Source organism: Homarus americanus, unplaced genomic scaffold (genome assembly GCF_018991925.1).
Source record: "Homarus americanus isolate GMGI-L3 unplaced genomic scaffold, GMGI_Hamer_2.0 scaffold41710, whole genome shotgun sequence".
NCBI classification, from domain to species: domain Eukaryota; kingdom Metazoa; phylum Arthropoda; class Malacostraca; order Decapoda; family Nephropidae; genus Homarus; species Homarus americanus.
The window spans coordinates 74,541-95,866 of NW_024749921.1; the positions used below are offsets into that span (position 1 = coordinate 74,541).

General features: G+C 44.1%; 1 protein-coding gene across 1 annotated transcript in view; it reads right to left on the reverse strand.

Moving 5' to 3' along the window:
* The window catches only part of LOC121853970 (nephrin-like), a 52,976-nt gene that overhangs the window by 7,055 nt on the left and 24,595 nt on the right, over positions 1 to 21,326 (reverse strand). The window contains exons 2-7 of the mRNA XM_042348365.1: positions 7,403 to 7,535; positions 5,650 to 5,843; positions 4,036 to 4,350; positions 2,781 to 2,932; positions 1,333 to 1,480; positions 312 to 442 (exon numbers count right to left, since the gene is read on the reverse strand). Coding sequence (XP_042204299.1) covers positions 312 to 442; positions 1,333 to 1,480; positions 2,781 to 2,932; positions 4,036 to 4,350; positions 5,650 to 5,843; positions 7,403 to 7,535 — 1,073 coding nt within the window. The remainder of the gene's footprint in view (positions 1 to 311; positions 443 to 1,332; positions 1,481 to 2,780; positions 2,933 to 4,035; positions 4,351 to 5,649; positions 5,844 to 7,402; positions 7,536 to 21,326) is intronic.

Sequence of the window (21,326 nt, forward strand, 5' to 3'; positions counted from 1 at the left end):
GTGCTGTAGTGGGTAACACACGTCTCATGCACCCAGGGGTTAGGTATAACACTCACCTCGTGTAGCCAGCCTATCTTGTACACCCAGGGGTTAGGTATAACACTCACCTCGTGTAGCCAGCCTATCTTGTACACCCAGGGGTTAGGTATAACACTCACCTCGTGTAGCCAGCCTATCTTGTACACCCAGGGGTTAGGTATAACACTCACCTCGTGTAGCCAGCCTACCTTGTACACCCAGGGGTTAGGTATAACACTCACCTCGTGTAGCCAGCCTATCTTGTACACCCAGGGGTTAGGTATAACACTCACCTCGTGTAGCCAGCCTATCTTGTACACCCAGGGGTTCGACTGTATGGAACACTCAAAGTATACGTCGTCACCTTCTTCAATATTACTCAGGTTCAAAGATCGTCCTGGCTGCAGTTTGGTGACTGGCACGTCTGGCAAGGGGGTAGAGGAGAGGGTGCACTGTACTGTGTGGCCTTAAATACTGTACTGCTGTGTATGTATTTAATACTGAGGTGTAGTGAAGGTGGCAATTATTGTACCATATTCCCCGGCCCGTCTGGGAGTTCATACACCTGGCGGAGAGGTTCAAGAGAGGGCCAGAGTTACCATATGTGGTGATATTACAAGGTTGATGCATCTGGCCAAGAGTACAGGTGTGGACAGAGTTAGCAGGTGTGCTCTTAATGTTTGGCAGATACTTGTAAGAGATACTTGAGTTAGTAGTTGTCGTGCTGCATAAGCTTGGTCATCAGCTTCTCAATTCTCAAGCTAAGATGAAATGTTGTGGACAAAAAGAATTCGGCAGCCAGGGAGGGAGGGAGGGAGGTGGTGTTACATAAATGTGGCGAACAAAAGTCTGTGACTCTTTCTACACCACAAATCTTTTCATTTTTTTTAGTTTAATTATGAGGCAGACTCAGCTTACACTCCCTCCCTGCCGAATTATTTGTGTCCACAGCTGTATAGTCGGGATAAATTTAGTTGTTTTTGCACCGGCCGTCTGTAGGCATGTGTACGTCAAGCAGATATTACGAGAAGTTTAAGTTTTACTGTCTCATCCTGTTATATACTGTACATGTGTCTGGCATCAGTGTTTGAGAGTACACAAAGATATTTATTACAATATCAGCCTGTAATTGACAAAAGGAAAGATTAACACTGCGTGGTTTAGTGTTATTATTAAAGCATTTTCCTGTCTAATGTTCTGTACTAAATTCACCAATAGTTACTCTTGGTTGTCGTAGTATCTATATTGTTTCTCAAAATGGTAAAGAATTCTGCCAATTTATATCCAGAGAGAGAGAGAGAGAGAGAGACTCACAATATATGTCCAGTCTCCACTTGTCGACCATGGGGCCAGCAGGATTCAGCACAGGTGAGTCAGCCCGGCAGGTCAGCATCTTTCCTGCGTCCCTCACACTAGGCGTCCACCTTAACTCACTCGTCGTCACATTACCTTCCTGCGACGACTGTGGAAAGAAGCCAGTGATCTTATCAGCTACTACTGGTTATAGTGATGTTTGAGACACGAATTAACATAATAGCAGTCATACTATCTGCTAGTGGTGGTGGTAAGCCATTAGGATGCTCTCAGTCTTTGCACTGAACCACCATGTTACAGCTCTTCTTGTTAGTGTCCAGGAGTGTCGTAACCTACTGTCAACTACCAGCCATCACGGTCATCTAGCACAACCTATCAACTATCAAACGCAATATTTGGTCATATGGAGTTAGAGTTATCATACAGGTTTAACCACTTGTTAACTATACTATCAGTATAATAAACCACGACTCATACATTGCACACTTTACATCGACCAATCATGATCTTCAGTTGTTTTAATATAATATATCTTTCCCTGTGAGTTACGACTGCCGCTATCATCACCAAGTTACTGTAAAGTTGACCGAAATGGAATTATTGGTTTTTGAGTAAGTGGTCTATTGTGTTTCTCTGAGGGACGACTTGCGTATCCTTCAGGTCATTAAAGGAAAGAACATTTGGGGACCCTGGCGAGGTATGTATCCTGTAGGACTCAATAATCACATCTTCACACCTACTTCGAAAGCATTAGGTGGGATACAAGATATCCGGGGAAGGAAAATGGAATGAATTTTAAGAAAACACGAGACAACTCAGGAATTGAGAACATGTGTTACAGTATTGTCAAGAAAAGAAATTGGTCGTCAACTAGAGAACTGAACTGAGGGAAGAGATGTGGGTCTTGAGGTCTCATTCATTTGATAACCTGGATGATCTAGACGTGAAGGATATCATACTGACTACTACTTGATGGTCCACAGAAACTATTCCTCCACACACTGTGATAAAGGTGTGCTCATTAACCAAGCTGCCACAGATGACAGTAAATGCTTAATCCTTTCTATATTTTCCTACTGAAGCTGTTACTAAAATGTTTTTGGCTGATTGAAGCTTTTCGGATCAGCTTACAGTAAGGTATTATACTTGCTGAAGGTGTGGGTGGCGACATACCTGGTCAGTGTGGGTGGCGACATACCTGGTCAGTGTGGGTGGCGACATACCTGGTCAGTGTGGGTGGCGACATACATGGTCAGTGTGGGTGGCGACATACATGGTCAGTGTGGGTGGCGACATACCTGGTCAGTGTGGGTGGTGTCATACCTGGTCAGTGTGGGTGGCGACATACCTGGTCAGTGTGGGTGGCGACATACATGGTCAGTGTGGGTGGCGACATACCTGGTCAGTGTGGGTGGTGTCATACCTGGTCAGTGTGGGTGGCGACATACCTGGTCAGTGTGGGTGGTGAGGCTGGAATCGTCAAGACTCCAGGTAATAACAGCAGGGGGTCTGGCTCCCACGGCCTGACACAGTAGGTCGTAGGGTCGGCCAGCGCTCAGAGGTCCTTGGTCACCTAGGATACGAACCAACAGTGGCGGAACTGTTGAGGAAGACACAGGCAGGTGAGAAGAGTGAGTTAGTCAGTGCTAGCAGGTCAGACGTCGTGGCTCCACACCAGCACAGATCACCGGCCACATCTAGAAGGTTATATGTCATTACCCAAGACAGACAAGACTGTTGACCCTCTACAGTCAGGTCATCAACAGGATATAGTCGTAAATTAAACAAAAACAATAAGAGCCAAGGTGAAAGACCCAACCGAATCCAATAAAAAAATAACTTCCTAAAAAAAAAAAAAATCGACTCATCCTGGCTGAGTCGTCCCACAGCTAGTGAGTCGTCCCACAGCTAGTGAGTCTTAATGGAAAGCTTTAGCTGTTCCTTAACACTGTCGCTAGGTATTTAATGATTACTATAGAAGAACGTTCTTGTCTCGATGATGGCTGTAGGAGGATGAAGGCCAAACTCTTACAGAACGGGTTAACCTAAGAACAGAAGACGGTCATCTTGAAACCTTTACACTGGACTACCAACCCTCAACCGGAAAGATAAAGCAGGAGTCTCAGAACCCTGTAGTCACCATCAGTCCTCCACACTCTACAGGGAAGGAGTCTCAGCACCCTGTAGTCACCATCAGTCCTTCACACTCTACAGGGCAGGAGTCTCAGCACCCTGTAGTCACCATCAGTCCTTCACACTCTACAGGGAAGGAGTCTCAGAACCCTGTAGTCACCATCAGTCCTTCACACTCTACAGGGAAGGAGTCTCAGCACCCTGTAGTCACCATCAGTCCTCCACACTCTACAGGGCAGGAGTCTCAGCACCCTGTAGTCACCATCAGTCCTTCACACTCTACAGGGAAGGAGTCTCAGCACCCTGTAGTCACCATCAGTCCTTCACACTCTACAGGGCAGGAGTCTCAGCACCCTGTAGTCACCATCAGTCCTCCACACTCTACAGGGCAGGAGTCTCAGTACCCTGTATAGAATTATTAAAGACCAGAGTACCACGAGGACTCCGCCATACATCAGCTGGTACTGTACTGTACGTGGAGGCTGGACAACAGCTCGGACTCGTTACTCTCGCCATAGACTAGACAATAAAAGAGACGATAATAGAAGGTAGATAAAAAAGTCAACTCACAGTTCATGTTGATGGTGACGGTGGTCTCAAGCGGCTCCGTCAAGTTGGTGTTAGCTGCCTGACAGGTCAAAGGTCGGTGTAGGTCACGTCTGGAGAGAGAGGTCACCAGGAGGGTGTTGGTAACGTGTTCTGACGTCTCCTCCTCCGAGGTCATGTCTAATAGCACCGCCCCCTCCCACCAGGTGACCCTTGGGGGCGGTGACCCCCCAATAGCTCGACAGTGAAGGGTGATGGTGTCGCCCTCCAAAAAGGGACCCACAGAGCTCCTCACCTCAGCACCTTCGTCAGTATACACCACCAGGTTGTGAGGAGGTACTGTGAAGGAGACAAGGAGGCCATGAGCGACAGAGAGGCAGCATAATATTCCTAAATTATTGACGTTTACATCTTGTACACAACTTTAGGTAGAACGATTATTGACACTGAGGAAATCCATCATTATTGAACCAAACTGGGCAGTCCCGTTTACACCCAACCCCTATCGCTCATATATCCATCCAACCTATGTTTGAAGCTATCCAGCAATGTTTGAAGCTACCCAGCAATGTTTGAAGCTATGATGGTGTACACATTTAGTTAATTAACAGTAGGGAAAATAACAGTAAAGAAGAAGGATAAGTGATGACTGAATGATTATCATAGGTACATAAACAGAGTGTGTGGATGTAATAAAGAAACACCTATTCATTTATTGATCAATTTACTAGGAGTCAGACACACACACATATACTGTATATATTGTTTTTAAAGTGAGAAACAAGCTCCTAAAGTTTTTCGTTTGTTACTCCACAACCAATGAAGATATCAAGGTGGGGTTTGTTTTATTCTGAAGACTTTTGTTGTACAAGATTTGTGTATGAGTGTCATACATCACTTTCCATGTGCCCCAGACGCGTGTCCATTGGCCGAAGCGGGTCTACTCGCTGTGTCGTTGGCTTAGCTGGGAGGTGTGGTGGGTGTCGCGAGCCTGTCATTGGTTGCTATGTGAGTTAAAGGGACTCAGTGCGGTGGGGTGAGACTTGCGGCCTTGTGTGACGAATGTGTGTTGAACATGGTCCTTCTAGTTACACAAACCAATGTATTTCAGTGATATTTTTGACCATGTGAGAGTAACACAGGGCCGCAAATCCAAGCTCCACAAGACAGAACTCAACTTGGAGAATATATTGGCACCAACAACTCCATTTTCCCCATGGTGGTGCTTGCGGCCTTGTGCTTCTGAGGCCTTCATATATACATCAATGCCACGATACCATAAGGACAACAAAACAATCCTCGGCTTTGTTGTATTTCACACAATCCTGCTCCTTCCTTTATTCTTGAGCAACAGGGCCTGCCAGGATAGCCGTACCAACTACAGTATGTGGTCGTAGTAGCATGTTACAAAACTAGCTAGCGTGAGGCTCTCTCTGGTGGAAGGCTCTCTGGCGGGAGGCTCTCGTTGCTTAGAATAAGACGAAGGAGCAGACTCTATGAAATACAGCAAAGCCTAGGATATTTGATGTCCATGGATCGCTATCCCTGTTCACATGTAGGGTCACGGGCTCGATTCCAGGCTAGAGAGAGAGAGAGACAGACGACAGACAGAGAAGTTAGAGAGGTAAAGGTACTTACCCACAACAGACAGGTTGGAGGTGAAGGTCAGTGTAGGGTTGGTGCGGAAGTCTACCCTGCAGCGGTAAGTCCCCTCGTCCCTCAACTCCACCCGCTGGATGATGAGGGCGTTCCTTGCTGCCTCGAAGGTGGCTCGTAGTCCCAGGTGTGCGGGGCTCTTCCAGTGTGTGGCCGGCCCGTGACGCATGTCGTAGCTGTGGAGGGAACAACATGGGAGAGGTGTTGGTATTGTTGTGAACCAGAAGTTGAGCAGTATAAAGGGATACCGGACAGTGTGAGATAGTGTTATGGTGGTCAAGTTTAAAGCTAAACCCGAAGACTTGGTGATAATACAGGTTTATGTACCAACAAATGATAGTGAGGATGAAGTCTCAGGAATTGTTGATAAATATTAAAAGAAAACCAAAGACACTGTGAAGTTTAATGAATATGTGATGATAATGGATTATTTTAAGGCCAAGGTTGGGGAAGGTAAAGTAGCACCTGGAGTAGGACCACATGACCTGGGTAATAGAGGAGAAATATTAATTAACTTATATAAGGAAAACAAGATGATAAATACTGAAGATGGTTAGAACAACACCCGAGGCCTTATCTGCGACGGCCAAATGACTCACCAAGATTCATCGTTTGACGTAATCTTGTGTTGGAGAGTTTCATAAGAGAGGGTACAAGCAACACAAGGATTCGTTGTATGAGCACTGCTGTTAACTGACGACCAAGCCAAGGTCAACGATTATGTATTTACCAAATGGAAAATCTTGTTGACGGAAGACAAGATTAAAGGCCCGAGCCGGTGGAAATATATTACAATTTATGAGATTAATAAAATAAAATTATCTCACCAGACCTTACTAAAATAGTTCTCAGGGTGTCCATAAATGATTACCCTAAAAACAGTGGTAGACCTTGCTTTAATCAGGGTACTCATTTATGAACACCCTGTATTTCTTCAATATTCAAAGCGATTGAGTTACCGGATCTATATTCTGAACACAGGAAGAGAATAATGAACAAAACTCCATTGAGAATTGAACACTTTTACACTAACGGTGAAACAACACGATCGACCTGTCACCAGCAGGAATAGTGAGCCCTCTGGTGTAAAGGAGAGTGTAGCTGGCAAGAGAGAGAGAGAGAGAGAGACGGGAGAAACAGAGAGAGAGAGAACTTTGTAAGTACTTTCTCTCACTTTCCCTACCCTTTCTCACGACTATCTCTCTCTCTCTCTCTCTTACTCTATTTGTATCTAATATCAGAAACGAAAAATATTCTTTATAATTACATATTATCGTTTCTAATAATAATAATAATAATTAACAGTTTATTGAAAGAGCATAGCAGCCGGAAGGATGAAAATATACAGTTACATAATTGGTGAATGGGTCTCTTGATTGACAAATAATATACAAGTAACATAAGTGATACAAATAAGATATATAATAACTAGGTGAGGAGAAGCTCAAACTACAGGGCATTTCAACATAGTAACAGTGCAAGAAGTAGTATTTACCGGGAGTGAATACACCGATTGATTACAAGTTATTGATAATTTTTACAATGGATGGGACTGGGCTGTTCTTATAGCGATCAGATTAACCTGACCTCTGACCTGTAGACGGACCAAGCTGACCTGTAGATACCAGATTGACCTGTACATGGACCAAGCTGACCTGTAGATACCAGATTGACCTGTACATGAACCAAGCTGACCTGTAGAGACCAGATTGACCTGTACATGGACCGGACTAACCTGTAAATAGGCTTGTGGACACCAGTTTTGTACCAAAGAACGAGACGGGCGGCATCCTTGGGTAGCGGTGCAGTCAGATTGCAGGGTAGCTCGGCTGGCCCACCTGCAGCTGCCCACACAATTCTTGTCGGGCCTGTTAACAGATGACAACAGTATAAATCCCACCGTTTTCCCTGTTAACAGATGGCAACAGTATAAATCCCACTATTTCCCTGTTAACAGATGACAACAGTATAAATCCCACCGTTTTCCTGTTAACAGACAAGAAGCAGTCCATTTTATACCCGTTTATAAAAAAAAAGTGTGAGATCTTATTCCCGTTAACAGACAAAAATTACTCCTTTCCATGCCTGTTAACAGTCAACGTAATCCGGCCTATGAGTATTAACAGGCAATAGTATAAAATCTCCGTACTCGTTAACATAAAGGTGTTAAATCCCTCTAACACTTATTAATGTATCGATAAGCAATAAATAACAATTATTTTCGTTATAAAATTTAACAAAAACGATGAAAATTGATTTACAGAACAGTTCAGACAGTTGTTCGTGGTGATATAGTTACAGTTTTTTATCACAACACACAGGTAGAAGTGACATTTTGAGTGGTGGTGGTGGTGGTAGTAATGGTAGTGGAGATGGTGGTAGTGGTGGTGGTGGTAGTGTGGTGGTGGTGGTGGAGAAGTGAGAGGAATAGAGAATGGTAAGAAAGGGTGAGAGAGATAGAGAGAGATTGAGAGAGATAAAGTGAGAGCGAGAAGAGAGAGATGTAGAGAGAATAAGAGTTATAAAGAGAAAGAACTATATAAGCGAAGAGACATCACTAGCTCACCAGACCTTACACAAAGCTAAGGTATATAATCATTAAAGCTATACTCATCAGCTACATTATCAACCTTGTGAATTAATATTACTGCCTGTGAACTAGACGGCTATAACACATCACAAATGACACTCCATTAAAACGATGCCTCACTCGGTAAAATCCTTAACACACTCGGCATCATATACACGGCAGAAGCTTTCAACGAGACGACAGATTTATAAAACTCAGTATTTCCAAATATGATAAATTCCTTTTCTGCTCCAAGAGGTGAAAGGTAATTGAATATATCATTAACCACGACCCAGGTATGATAATGATGATGATGATGATGATTATGATGATGATGATGATGATGATGATGATGATTATGATGATGATGATGATGATGATGATGATGATGATGATGATGATGATGATGATGATTATTTACGTTTGTGTGAGTCTTGCTGTCTTCTCCTCTCTCCATCGCATCTTTATACACTTCAAATAAAACTGATAGATATCTGTTGAGTCTTTAACTACGTGTTGTATTATAGATTTGTTTATATGTCTGTATATTACCTTTGTTTTGATATAAATTAAAGGATGACTCACTTTCATTACCAGGAAAATGTCATTGAGGAAAATTTGAGTTTAGTTAAATTATCCCGGTTTAACCCAGGGGAAACATCTCTCTCTCTCTCTCTCTCTCTCTCTCTCTCTCTCCCCAGCTACCACAGTTCATTCGACACACACACACACACACACACACTGTCACAGCAAGAGCAGGAAACACTGACTAATTATCAACAAAGTTATGATTGAAATGGCGAAGAGAAGGAATAATTGATACTTAAATTTACCGTATCTACTGTCCTGTGTGTGTGTGTGTGTGTGTGTGTGTGTGTGTGTGTGTGTGTGTGTGTGTGTGTGTGTGAGTGAGTGAGTGAGTGAGCAGGTAACGTTAATTAATAAAACACATCTACTGTTCATTTTATTCATCACCTGATCAATAACAACTTCTGTAATAGGAAGAGCAACACAAAATAGCAACATTGGCAAAGTTTTTCTCGATTATATTCCATTAAAGTGTTGTTGCGGGATGGAGAGGAACGCCAGGCACTGTCAACTGCTCGTGCTGGCGTTGTTTTATGATTCGACCTTTACGTGTTTCTTATGGTGACGTCACTAAAAGACTTTAACTGCCGTCTGTAACTCAATAACTCTGTAACTGTAACTGTAACTCTGTAACTGTGTCTCTATAACTATAACTGTAACTCTATAACTGTAACTGTAATTCCCATTGGTGTTTTATATTTAAGATCAATGTTACAGCTGTCTGTCTGTCTGTCTGTCTGTCTGTCTGTCTGTCTGTCTGTCTGTCTGAGGTTGGTTAAACACGTGTAATGTTTTTGGTGTAACTCGCGGCAAAATTACCTGATGTTCTTATGGCAGTTGTTTGAGCAATGATATAACACGTAAGGTTAGGATAGGTTAGATTAGGTTAGGTTAGGTTAGATTAGGTTAGGTTAGATTAGGTTAGGTTAGGTTAGGTTAGGAAAACGATGAAACAGACAGCCAGCTTCAACGGTGAGAAAAAAAAATTGACATTCCTTGCATCACTAGTTCAATATTTACCCTGTCGTGGGGAAGGTTCGGGGGCAGGGGGTCCAGCCACTCGTTTCATTTATTTCATATTCGTTTGGTATCAAATTTATCTTTTTTATGTTTTAATTTTAGTTAAAAATTTGTTCTGTATTTGTAAAAAAAAAAAGTTTTCAACAAGTTATCCCGTTTCTGTCTATTTTTACTGAGTACAATTTGGTGAATTAATTTCCATATAAAGTATTAATGAAACTATATTTATATTTTGTTTAAGCCATATTTAAAACTTTCTCTCACTCAAATATGTTCATCACTCTTTTCAGTATAGAGTTATTTCACGTCGTACAATTATCCTGTCAGATAAATCACTCTTTATATATATATCTATCTGTCTAAAGTGTCGAGAGCTATTATTGATCACCATGAACTGGTCTGATTCCCTGTATATTTCTGTTTTACTTATTCATTTAACTTGTTTGTGAATATGTATATGTGTATAATGTATGTGAACCTGTGTGTGTGTGTGTGTGTGTGTATGTGTGTGTGTATGTGTGTGTGTATGTGTCTGTGTGTGTATGTGTATGTACATGTATGTAATAACTAAGCGAAGCTCTGGTATATGTCAAGCAACACGAACACCGGCCTGTATGTCGCATAGTTGAGTGACGGTACTGAGTGACACATTAGTTGGGGTGACGGTGCTGAGTGACGATGCTGGTTGATACATGGATGAGTGACAGATAGACAGAGATATAGACATAGACAAAAAGAGGGACAGAGACGGGCTGACAGACAGATACTAATGGTTGTCCCTTGGGTTAACGAGGATGGCCGGCTCAAGGGCCACCCAGGCGTGAATTTGTTTAAGGTGTAGAAACTATCGCCAACACAACAACCACACCCTGAGTTAAGGAGTTGCATGACCCAGTGTTTAAGGTGTAGAAGCTGTCGCCAACACAACAACCACACCCTGAGTTAACGAGTTGTATGACCCAGTGTTTAAGGTGTAGAAGCTGTCGCCAACACAACAACCACACCCTGAGTTAACGAGTTGTATGACCCAGTGTTTAAGGTGTAGAAGCTGTCACCAACACAACAACTACACCCTAAGTTAACGAGCTGCATGACCCAGTGTTTAAGGTGTAGAAGCTGTCGCCAACACAACAACCACACCCTGAGTTAAGGAGTTGTATGACCCAGTGTTTAAGGTGTAGAAGCTGTCACCAACACAACAACTACACCCTAAGTTAACGAGCTGCATGACCCAGTGTTTAAGGTGTAGAAGCTGTCGCCAACACAACAACCACACCCTGAGTTAAGGAGTTGCATGACCCAGTGTCAAGGAATAGTCCGAGAAGACCGGACAACTCGCCAACTGCACTGGCTAACCATTACCCCGGAACACGATCCGCAGGTCGATTAACATCCAGGTTCCCAATTACTGCTGGGTAGACAAAGGTAAATGGCGTAAAGAAACTTGACCATAGATTCACCCTGCCCGGGGATCGAACCCGGATCCACTCGCTTGCGAGGCGAGTATGCTGACCATTACACCTCCGCCGCCGCCACCGCCACCACCAACACCGCCACCACCACCACCAGTATATAACCCGGATTTAATTCCTCCTGTAATATGACCTTACGACCGAGCTGCATCTCTCACCAGGAAATAATGTAGTGAAGACGACGAGGAAGAGGAGGAGGAGGAGGAGGAGAAAAATAATTAATTACATTACGACCGAAGGAACATTATATTATTATTGCTCTCTCTCTCTCTCTCTCTCTCTCTCTCTCTTTCTCTCTCTCTCTCTCCTCAGTGTCCATATATAAATGTTATACTAAATCATGTAACACCACATCACTGGCCTCCCGGTGTTAATATAGAGGAGGTGCTGTGTGTTAACTCCAGGTAGACACCATCAACCAGGCAGCGGTGTTGAAGATCTCGTAAGTTACCTCTCTGTCTCTCTCTGTCTCTCACTCTGTCTCTCACTCTGTCTCTCACTGTCTCTCACTCTGTCTCTCACTCTGTCTATACCGTAATGTTGTAACTCACTCACCAACAGCCTCGTGCCCAAGCCTTCAGTGAGGAGAGAGAGAGAGAGAGAGAGAGAGAGAGAGAGAGAGAGAGAGAGAGAGAGAGAGAGGGGTTGTCAACACACTCCAGTAAGAGTTGTTTAGTTATAACTAATAAATACTTTCCTTTACCACAACAGAAAGACTTTTAAATCACCTTATCAAGTAGTAAGAGAACGTTATCAATATCACTTTCTTAATTCACAAATAAGTGATAATAAATAACATGTTTAAATCACAGAGGAGATTAATATAAATAAAATGTAACACACAACAAGATTACTGATTTGTTTTCAATATTCTGAAGAAATAGATGGAGCCGCTTGCATGCCTTACTCAGTGACATAAGCTCCTGCCTCAGTCACTAACCCGTAAGCAAGTTGGAAACAAACCACACCAGCACAAGACCTCTAAACCACGCACTTGATTTACTCAATCACCAGACGTTTATATTTCCTCTTCACGCGGGAGTAAGAGCACTTTCTTCCCACGAGAGAGAGTAGAAGTTAAATTACTTTCTCCACTCAGTGTAAGAGAGTTAAAATTACTTTCACTCCCCCTAGTCTCTGGCTGAGGGAACTCTGAGTATGTCACACCTGCTCTCTCTCTCTCTCTCTCTCTCTCTCTTTCTCTCTCTCTCTCCCTCTCCTACCCCCCCCCCTTGTACCTGGGGAGAGAGCCTTAATAAATCTCACTTTCTCACCTTTCTCTCACCATCTCACAAGGTAGAGAGACTGATTAATTATACATCAGACGAGCGGATGTAAACCAGGTATGTGGTGTAGCAGGTGTGTGGTGTAGCAGGTGTGTGGTGTAGCAGGTGTGTGGTGTAGCAGGTGTGTGGTGTAGCAGGTGTGTGATGTAGCAAGTGTGTGTGTCCAAGGTGTGTGGTGTAGAGTGTGTGTTGTATCAGTGTGTGTGGTGTGACTGGTGTTTGTTGTGACAGGTGTGTGTTGTATATTGTGGTGTATCAGGTGTGTGGTGTAGCAGGTGTGTGGTAGCAGGTGTGTGTGTATATGTGGTGGCAGGTGTGTCGTTACAGGTGTGTCGTGCAGGTGTGTGAAGTGTGTGTGTGTGGTGCAAGTGTGTGTTGTATCAGGTGTGTGGTGTGACAGGTGTTTGTCGTGACAGGTGTGTGTTGTATCAGGTGTGTGGTGTGGCAGGTGCGTGTCGTTACAGGTGTGTGTCGTGACAGGTGTGTGTAGCGACAGGTGTAAGGGGCTACAGGAGGGCACCTTAAAGGTCTTGGCTTAACCCCCCTGGCAGGGTGTTGATGGACCTGCTTTTATACTAACGAGTTCCTCTCACCTGGCTCTTGCCTATTGTTGTGATATTCTTCTTATTTTCAGTGTACATTAAGAGTTGAATGTGGTCGACGGTGCTGTACATATAATCCAAGGTCTCTCTCTGTCTCTCCCTGTCTCTCCCTGTCTCTCTATCTCTCTCCCTGTCTCTTTCTCTCGGATCAAGAATCAATCTCCGGCGTGTGGCAGCTAAAATGTCAATCCTCCTCATCAACAAGGCAGTTTTAAGACCTTTCACACTGAAGACCAGGAAAGATGGGATGGGAAGGAGTGAGAGACAGGAAGGGTGAGGGAGAGAGGGGGAAGTAGGGAGGGTGAGGGAGAGTAAGGCAAGCAGATTCTACTCTGGCAGGAGTCCAGCTTGGTCAAGGTCCACCACCATCTGCAGTCCCAGTGAGAGAGAGAGAGAGAGAGAGAGAGAGAGAGAGAGAGAGAGAGAGAGAGAGAGAGAGAGACGTGGATAAAGAGGAATACGAAGGAACTTGGCAACGAGGCAGATAGAGATAATATCACGGAGCTTTACAGGAGAGACAGAGCGACCAACACACACACTGAGAGAGAGAGAGAGAGAGAGAGAGAGAGAGAGAGAGAGAGAGAGAGAGAGAGAGAGACAGAGAGAGAGAGAGATGTATGTGGTGATGGTACTGAGAGTTGCAGTCTTGGTTTTTTTTTCCAGTAGAGCCTGAGGTGGTATTCTTAATGCAGACTTATATATGTAGTGGATTGTTACTCTCTTTATGTTGCAGAAAATGTTAAACACTACTTAGACTTAATTTACTGCGCCAGAGATATAAAAACTCGGTCATGTGGCTAATTACTTGTTGTATGGGAGACTGAGTGTATACAGAACAAGTAACTACACACACACACACATACACACACACACACACACACACACACACACACACACACACACACACACACACACACACACACACACACACACACACACACACACACACACACACACACACACACACACACACACACACACACACATATTACACACAATTACAAAAGAAAGAGATAAATTTCCTCCACAACAAAGAGTATTAGCGGTTCTCCTTCTCTCTGGTCGACAAAGGAGAGACAAATGATAACATAGGAGAAGTGTATGTGTTAAAAGAGGTAGAGAGAGAGAGAGAGAGAGAGAGAGAGAGAGAGAGAGAGAGGCGGGTGTTAATGGGAAAGAGAAAGAAGCTTTTTGTCTCACTCAATTGAGGGAAAAGTCGGCCATTACACCCCAGGACTTTCTCTCTCTCTCTCTCTCTCTCTCTCTCTCTCTCTCTCTCTCCTTTGTGTTCCCACATTTATGGTGACGTCAACTAACACAGCGGCTCTATGGGAGAGACTGAGAGACAGAGAGAGGAAGAGAAGGACAGAGAGATAGGTGGACAGACTGAGACAGAGAGAGGAGTCACCGTACTACAGAATGGATATAGAATCTCTACAAAGCATTCAGAGGAGAATGACAAGACTAATCCCGGGCATTAGGAACCTTGAGTACAGAGACAGGTTAAAGCATCTTAATTTGCACTCCCTTGAGAGACGTAGAGCGAGGGGCGATATGAAAGAGGTGTATAAATGGAAGTCAGGGTTAAACAAAGGTGATATAACAAAGGTACTCAAACTATCCAACCAGGAACGAACTCTTAACAATGGTTTTAAATTAGACAAATTGATTTGGAAATAAAGTAGTGGATGAATGGAACAAGTTACCAAACATCATCATTAACTCGAATACGCTGGGTAGCTTCAATCATAGGTTGGATGGATATATGAGATATAGGGGTTGGGTGTAAATGGGACTGCCCAGTATGGTACAATAGGCCCGCTATAGTTTCCTCAATTCTTATGATATTATTGTGATATAGAGGGAGATACAGACAGGTTAAAATGAAGTGTTTATCCCCAAGAAATACGTAGACGAATAAAAGAGATTAAGATAGATTATATACTGAGAGAGAGAGAGAGAGAGAGAGAGCCCCGGATGTGCTAACTTCAGTTGTCATAAATAGTTCAGCTCACAGGTCAGCGAGGTGGTGAAGGAGTTATGTACTTGTTCCTGGCCTGCTGTGGGGGGTGAGGGGTGAGGAGGAGGAAGGAGTCAAGAAGGGAGGGAGGCGGGGGGAGGAGGGCAGGAGGGAAGGAGCCAGGTAGTAAGTCCGAAAAGGGAAAAAAAAGATGGAGGTAAGGGGAAAAAATGGTTATAAAAATAAGAGAGGAAGGAGGAATGAAGGTAACGAAGGAAGAGGTGGGGGGGGGGGCGTATGAAGGAAGAGTGAGAAAGAAGAAAGCAAGAAGAGATGGGAGAGATAGGAGGGATGAAAACAAGGGAGGAGGGGGAGGCACAGAGGAATGGTGGGAGAGGGAGAGAGAGAGCAAATCGCACATTCCCAGCAGGGCCAGTTCTCTAACCTAACCCGGAGGATAGATAGGAATGGCTCGCTGGGAATCGGAAATACGTTTCAGGATAGCCGAAGGGGCGCTCTTCCACCTGACTTCGTTCTAGGATAACTTTAAGGTGTTCTGAATGTGTTCCAAGGCATCTGAAAAGTTCGTTTTATGAACAGAATACATTTCAGATTAGTTAAAAGACCCGCTTACAACAATATACGTTCCTTGTAGGTGGGAATTAGTTCTATTCTCCAGGATTATAGAGCGTTTTACCAGGAGACTACATTCTAGACTGGCTGCAGGGCTTACTTCCAACAGAATACCTTCCTGGATAATTGGGAACTTGCAATGAGCTCAAGAATAGCTGGAAGTCATTCTTTAGGCACAATAGGTTGTAGGACAGTTGGAAGACATTCTGCAGACCACATGTGTTCCTGGAGAGCTGTAAGGCGTTCTGTTAACTATATTTGTTCCAGGACAGCTGCAAGGGACTCTGCTAATTAAAGTTGTTCCAAGGCATATGCATTGTTCACTTACTGTAAGAAATTAACTAAAAGTATTAAAGGAAAAAAGGAAAAGAGAGAGTGTGGCGACGACAAAGAACTTCTGTGTGAGGGTACAACTACAAGACAGTTTATTTCTTGTTTAAATCTTTATTTCGTTCTCTACTTCTCTGGTCGGGGATGTGAGTGACTCCACGTTGCGGATTGACCACCTGCTTCCTGCTGGCGATCAATGATAAAAGAGAGAGAGAGAGAGAGAGAGAGAGAGAGGGGGGGGGATTAAATACTACAGGGATGGAATCTTAACACGATGCTCTCCTGAACAGCAAACAAGAGAAGTATAAAAAAAGAGTAAAAAGAAAACGAACGAAGGAGATGAAACAGAAACAAGAGATAATTGAGGAGAACGACAAACGAAAGCAGGAATTAGAGAAGACTTGTAGACACGCAAGATCCTATAGGTAAAGAAAACTATTCAACTACCACGCTGCAAACATTTCCTCCAGCAGGTGTAGAGGTCATGGAATTAACTTAAGGTCAGAGGTCACAGATTTAACTTGATGTCAGAGAGACCATGTTTAACTTGAGGTGAGATGTCATCGGTTTAACTTGAGGTCAGAGGTCATAGGATTAACTTGAGGTCAGAAATCACTGGTTTAAATTAAGGTCAAAGGTCACAGGTCTAATTGGACGCACAGGGTGAAACTTGTACAGGTAAGTGATTAGGTGATTTAGTGATTATATTATTAGATGTTTACCAATGTGGGAATGATTCAATCTGTGATCCAGTCAACACTTACCTAGATGTAACAAGACTGTCAGCGAGTTTATACACCAATCTGTCTGTTCCTCTCTGCTGTTTACTTTGCTTAATTATCATCTCTCTTCTCGCTCTCATGCTATATATCTGTTATTTCCTTATCTCTATCTGTTCATTGTCTCTTTCTATGTCACTTAATCATCTCTTTGTCGCTTTCCAGTCTCATTTTTTAATATTGTTTCTCTTTTTTTGCCGGAGAAATAACGTTCTTTTGATGATAGAAACAGGAATAGAACCAATATTTGACATAAAGGCGTAAATTTTTGTGACTTAAAACCACGTCATTTTTGCTCTCTCTCTCTCTCTCTCTCTCTCTCTCTCTCTCTCTCTCTCTCTCTCTCTCTCTCTCATGCCTTACCACTATATCATAATCTCCAAGAAATAACAAGATATTATCAGGTTCAAACGTCCATTTCTCCGCCGTCTTAGAGTTGCCTCGTTTTAATGGTCACTACATCCGGGTTGTGAGGTGGTGGTCAATACTGTGCCAGAGCCTTTGGTGGACCTCTCTCTCTCTCTCTCTCTCTCTCTTCCAACACAGAGTGAGAGGTGGAGGGTGAGAGGTGGAGGGTGAGGGAGGGAGGGAGGGAGGGAGGGGGAAGAAGGTGGGAGGGAGGGGGGAAAGGAGGGAGAGAGGCAGGGAAAGAGGGAAGGAGGGGGAGGGAGGATCGCTGGTCTCTTCACAGTACAACACACACACATACACCACTCCAGTGCAAGCCCCAGCAGTCACAGTGGGTGCCCATCCTCTCCAGCTGGTGCAGTCTGCTAAACTCCTGGGTGTAACCATAGACAACAAACTTGACTGGAAGGCCCATGTAAATAACACAGTCAAGGCAGCCTCGTACCGTCTCTACATGCTACGACGACTTAGGTCACTTGGGACACCCACGCCAGAGCTGAGGACCATCTACAACGCCTTTATTCTCCCCAAACTAACGTATGCGTCACCAGCCTGGTCGTCTTCTTTCAACTCCACCCAACAACGTCAGCTAGAGAAGGTACAGAAAAGGGCCTGCAGAATCATGCTCGGCGCAGAATACTCCGGCTACACCAACGCTCTCTCCACCCTGGAAATGCCATCCCTCAGTGACCTCCACCACCAAGCACTGGAAAGGTTTGGCCGTGGACTACTGCACCACCCTCGCCATCGCCACCTCCTGCCACCTGCAGCCCCCCACCCAACTCGCGCAGTCCGCCACTACAACAAAATTCAGCCCATAAGAGCCCGCACCGATAGATATAAGAACAGCACCATCCCATCTATTGTTAAAATAATAAACAACTCCTGATTTATGTACTGCACAGCCCTGTAAATGTATTCAATGCATATTATATCATTATGTCTAAATCTAATGTAAGTCTGTATATTTTCAGCCACCGGCTGCAGCTCTATTAATAAACCGTTTATTATTATTATTATTATTATTATTATGTGTGTATTATTGTACACACACACTCACACACACACACACACACACACCTTATCTTCTGTCGTCTCCTTCCTCCCTTACTCCTCCTCATCAAACATTAAGTTGATTAATGACGAAAATCTTTACTGCCTTGACAGTTAACCATGTATCTACTCTCTCTCTCTCTCTCTCTCTCTCTCTCTCTCTCTCTCTCTCTCTCTCTCTCTCTCCTCTTGGTCGGCTTGGTTAACACAGCGAAAGTGGTGATCGATACATATATGAGAGAGAGAGAAAGAAAGAAGAGAAGAAAGGAAGAAGAGAAGAGAGAAGAAATAATGAATTATCCCACTGATTAAGACTAAATATTGAAAGCACAGTATCAGGTAAACAGCAGGTCTGCCACACACACACACACACACACACACACACACACACACACACTGCCTTGGCGCCCTCCTTCTCTACTGTCATTTCCCCATCTTATCCAGCATGGCCTCCCCCCTCCCTCCCTCTCTTTATCTGGTGCCCTCAGCCAGCCTCTCTTCCTCCCACGAGTCGCCCACTTTGCCACCCATCTCCATCACATCACCGCTCTGACTGTCAACTCAAATTTTCAACTCGCCCACCCACCGACCCACTCATATCCTTCTACCCAACGCCCATGGCTCCAAGTACTTTACCAGACGGTCCCAAACAACTATTCAACCGCCCACCACACATTACCATCTACAGCCCACCCTGCCGCCCATATTCCCTCCTCAACACACCCTGCCGACTATTGTGCACAGCCGGCTTTACCACCCACCGTCCATTGCCCAACCTGCCACACTGGCCACCCTGCCACCCACTCAAGGCGTGATTGGATTGGTGGCTCTGGTTGGACCGTCATTTAAGGACGAGAGAAAATATTTGTTTCCGGTGAAGTCTCTCTCTCTCTCTCTCTCTCTCTCTCTCTCTCTCTCTCTCTCTCTCTCTCTCTCTCTCTCTCTTTCTCTCTCTCTCTCTCTCAAATTTCTTATCGATTATCTCTCTATCTACGTTCCGTCCTGATGGGGGGGGAGGGGGAGACACTAATGTGGGAGAGAGAGAGAGAGAGAGAGACGAAGACAATGACAGAGAGACAGAAGAAAGAGATAGAGACAACCAGACAGACGCAGATTGAAAACGCAGACAGACAGATAGACAGAAAGACAGACAGTGTACGAGTAGGAGGTTTAAGTTATCTCTCTTCCCATTTACTAACCTGACAGACTCGTTGGCGTGAAGAACCATAAGTACAGAGGTGTAATCTGCCTTCAAGTCTACTCCTACCTGTGGCTTAACCTGGCAGCCTATGGTACGAAGCAGCTCCATTGAGAGTTTGAGCAGAAGATAGAATATTATATTGTTAAATAGTCAGACGAAATGATTGATACTTAGGTAGATGGAGATGAATACTTCGATACCTATTGAACTAGTTCCTTGTTAGGGCCTAATTGGCAATTATCCCAATTTAGTGTAATAACGGTTGCCCCTTGTGTAACGAGGATGGCTGGCTCAAGGGCCACCTAGGCATGAATTTGTTGAAGGTGTAGAAGTTGTCGCCAACACAACAACCACACCCTGAGTTAACGAGTTGCATGACCCAATGTCCAGGAATAGTCTGAGACGACCGGAAAACTTGCCAACTGCACTGGCTAACCATTACCCCGGTATACGATCCGCAAATCGACTAACATCCAGGTTGCCAATTACTGCTGGGTAGACAGAGGCTCACTTGCGAGGTGAGCATGCTAACCATTACACCACAGGTCGCCCATTAGTGTAATACACACACTACTACTACTACTACTACTATTTTGCTGTCACTCGGAATCGGGTATGACGATCATCCAGCTATGGTAAAATGATATGAGTTATTAAGGATGTCACCTAGGTTAGTGAGTTCTTACAGATCTTTGTACGGTACACGGATGAAATGTCTTCCTCACGTACCACATTCCTCATAAATCTTTGTATCTATCGTTCACAAACATCTATATGTGGCTCGATATATTTTCCCCAGTAACGTTAATGGCCCACGATATATCCTTGGGTGGGTGTATTTTCCCGTCCCGATTACACACGGATTATAGGTGCTCGTTGATGCCTCTCTATGAGCCGCCCTATTGACTTGTCTGTGATGCTCTATGTTCCTGGAGCTTAAGGGCTAACCAGTCCAGTGGGTCTTTTATCAAAAGCGCCTTAGAAGACTTTAGGCACAACACACCTCTGGTAAACCCTTGTTCGTGTACTATAATCTGTTACCGCTTCAAGTAATGTGAGAGGATTTGCCAGAGAAAAACATCTTACCATGAAACCGTATTGTGATGCATTGATGATATTACAGATTTCTTAAAGTAATTGACTAAAGGTTTGTTGATGCATTTGCTCTAACCCAACCTAACCCAACCTAACCCATCCTAACCCAACCTAACCCATCCTAACCCAACCTAACCCAACCTAACCCAACCTAACCCAACCTAACCCAACCTAACCCATCCTAACCCAACCTAACCCAACCTAGACAATGATAGAACGGTACCTCAAATATTAGTTAGTACTGATGGAACTGTAATCCTTCAGTTTCTCTTCCCCTTTCTTTCTCACTTAGGTAAAGACATACACCCCACTTTACAATAGAGTTACACAGGTGTCCTTCCTCAGTCGTAGGGAAAAGTGAGACAACTTTGGCTATTTTCTCTACTCTCTGGAGGCCATTATTCTCTTCAAACACCAGCTGAAGATACGGTACTAGACACGACGTTCCTTCCTCTCTCTCTCTCTCTCTCACTTGTTACTATCCTGAACTTTAACATAAATCGGATTTCATTAAAGACTTATGTCAGAGATTTCACACCTGGTGCTTCCAAAGTACCGAAGGAGGGTGGGTGTTAGAGTAGGTGGGTGGGTAGGTGGGTGGGTGGGTAGGTGGGTGTTAGAGTAGGTAGGTGGGTAGGTTCTGTAGGTAGAGAAATACCTCAT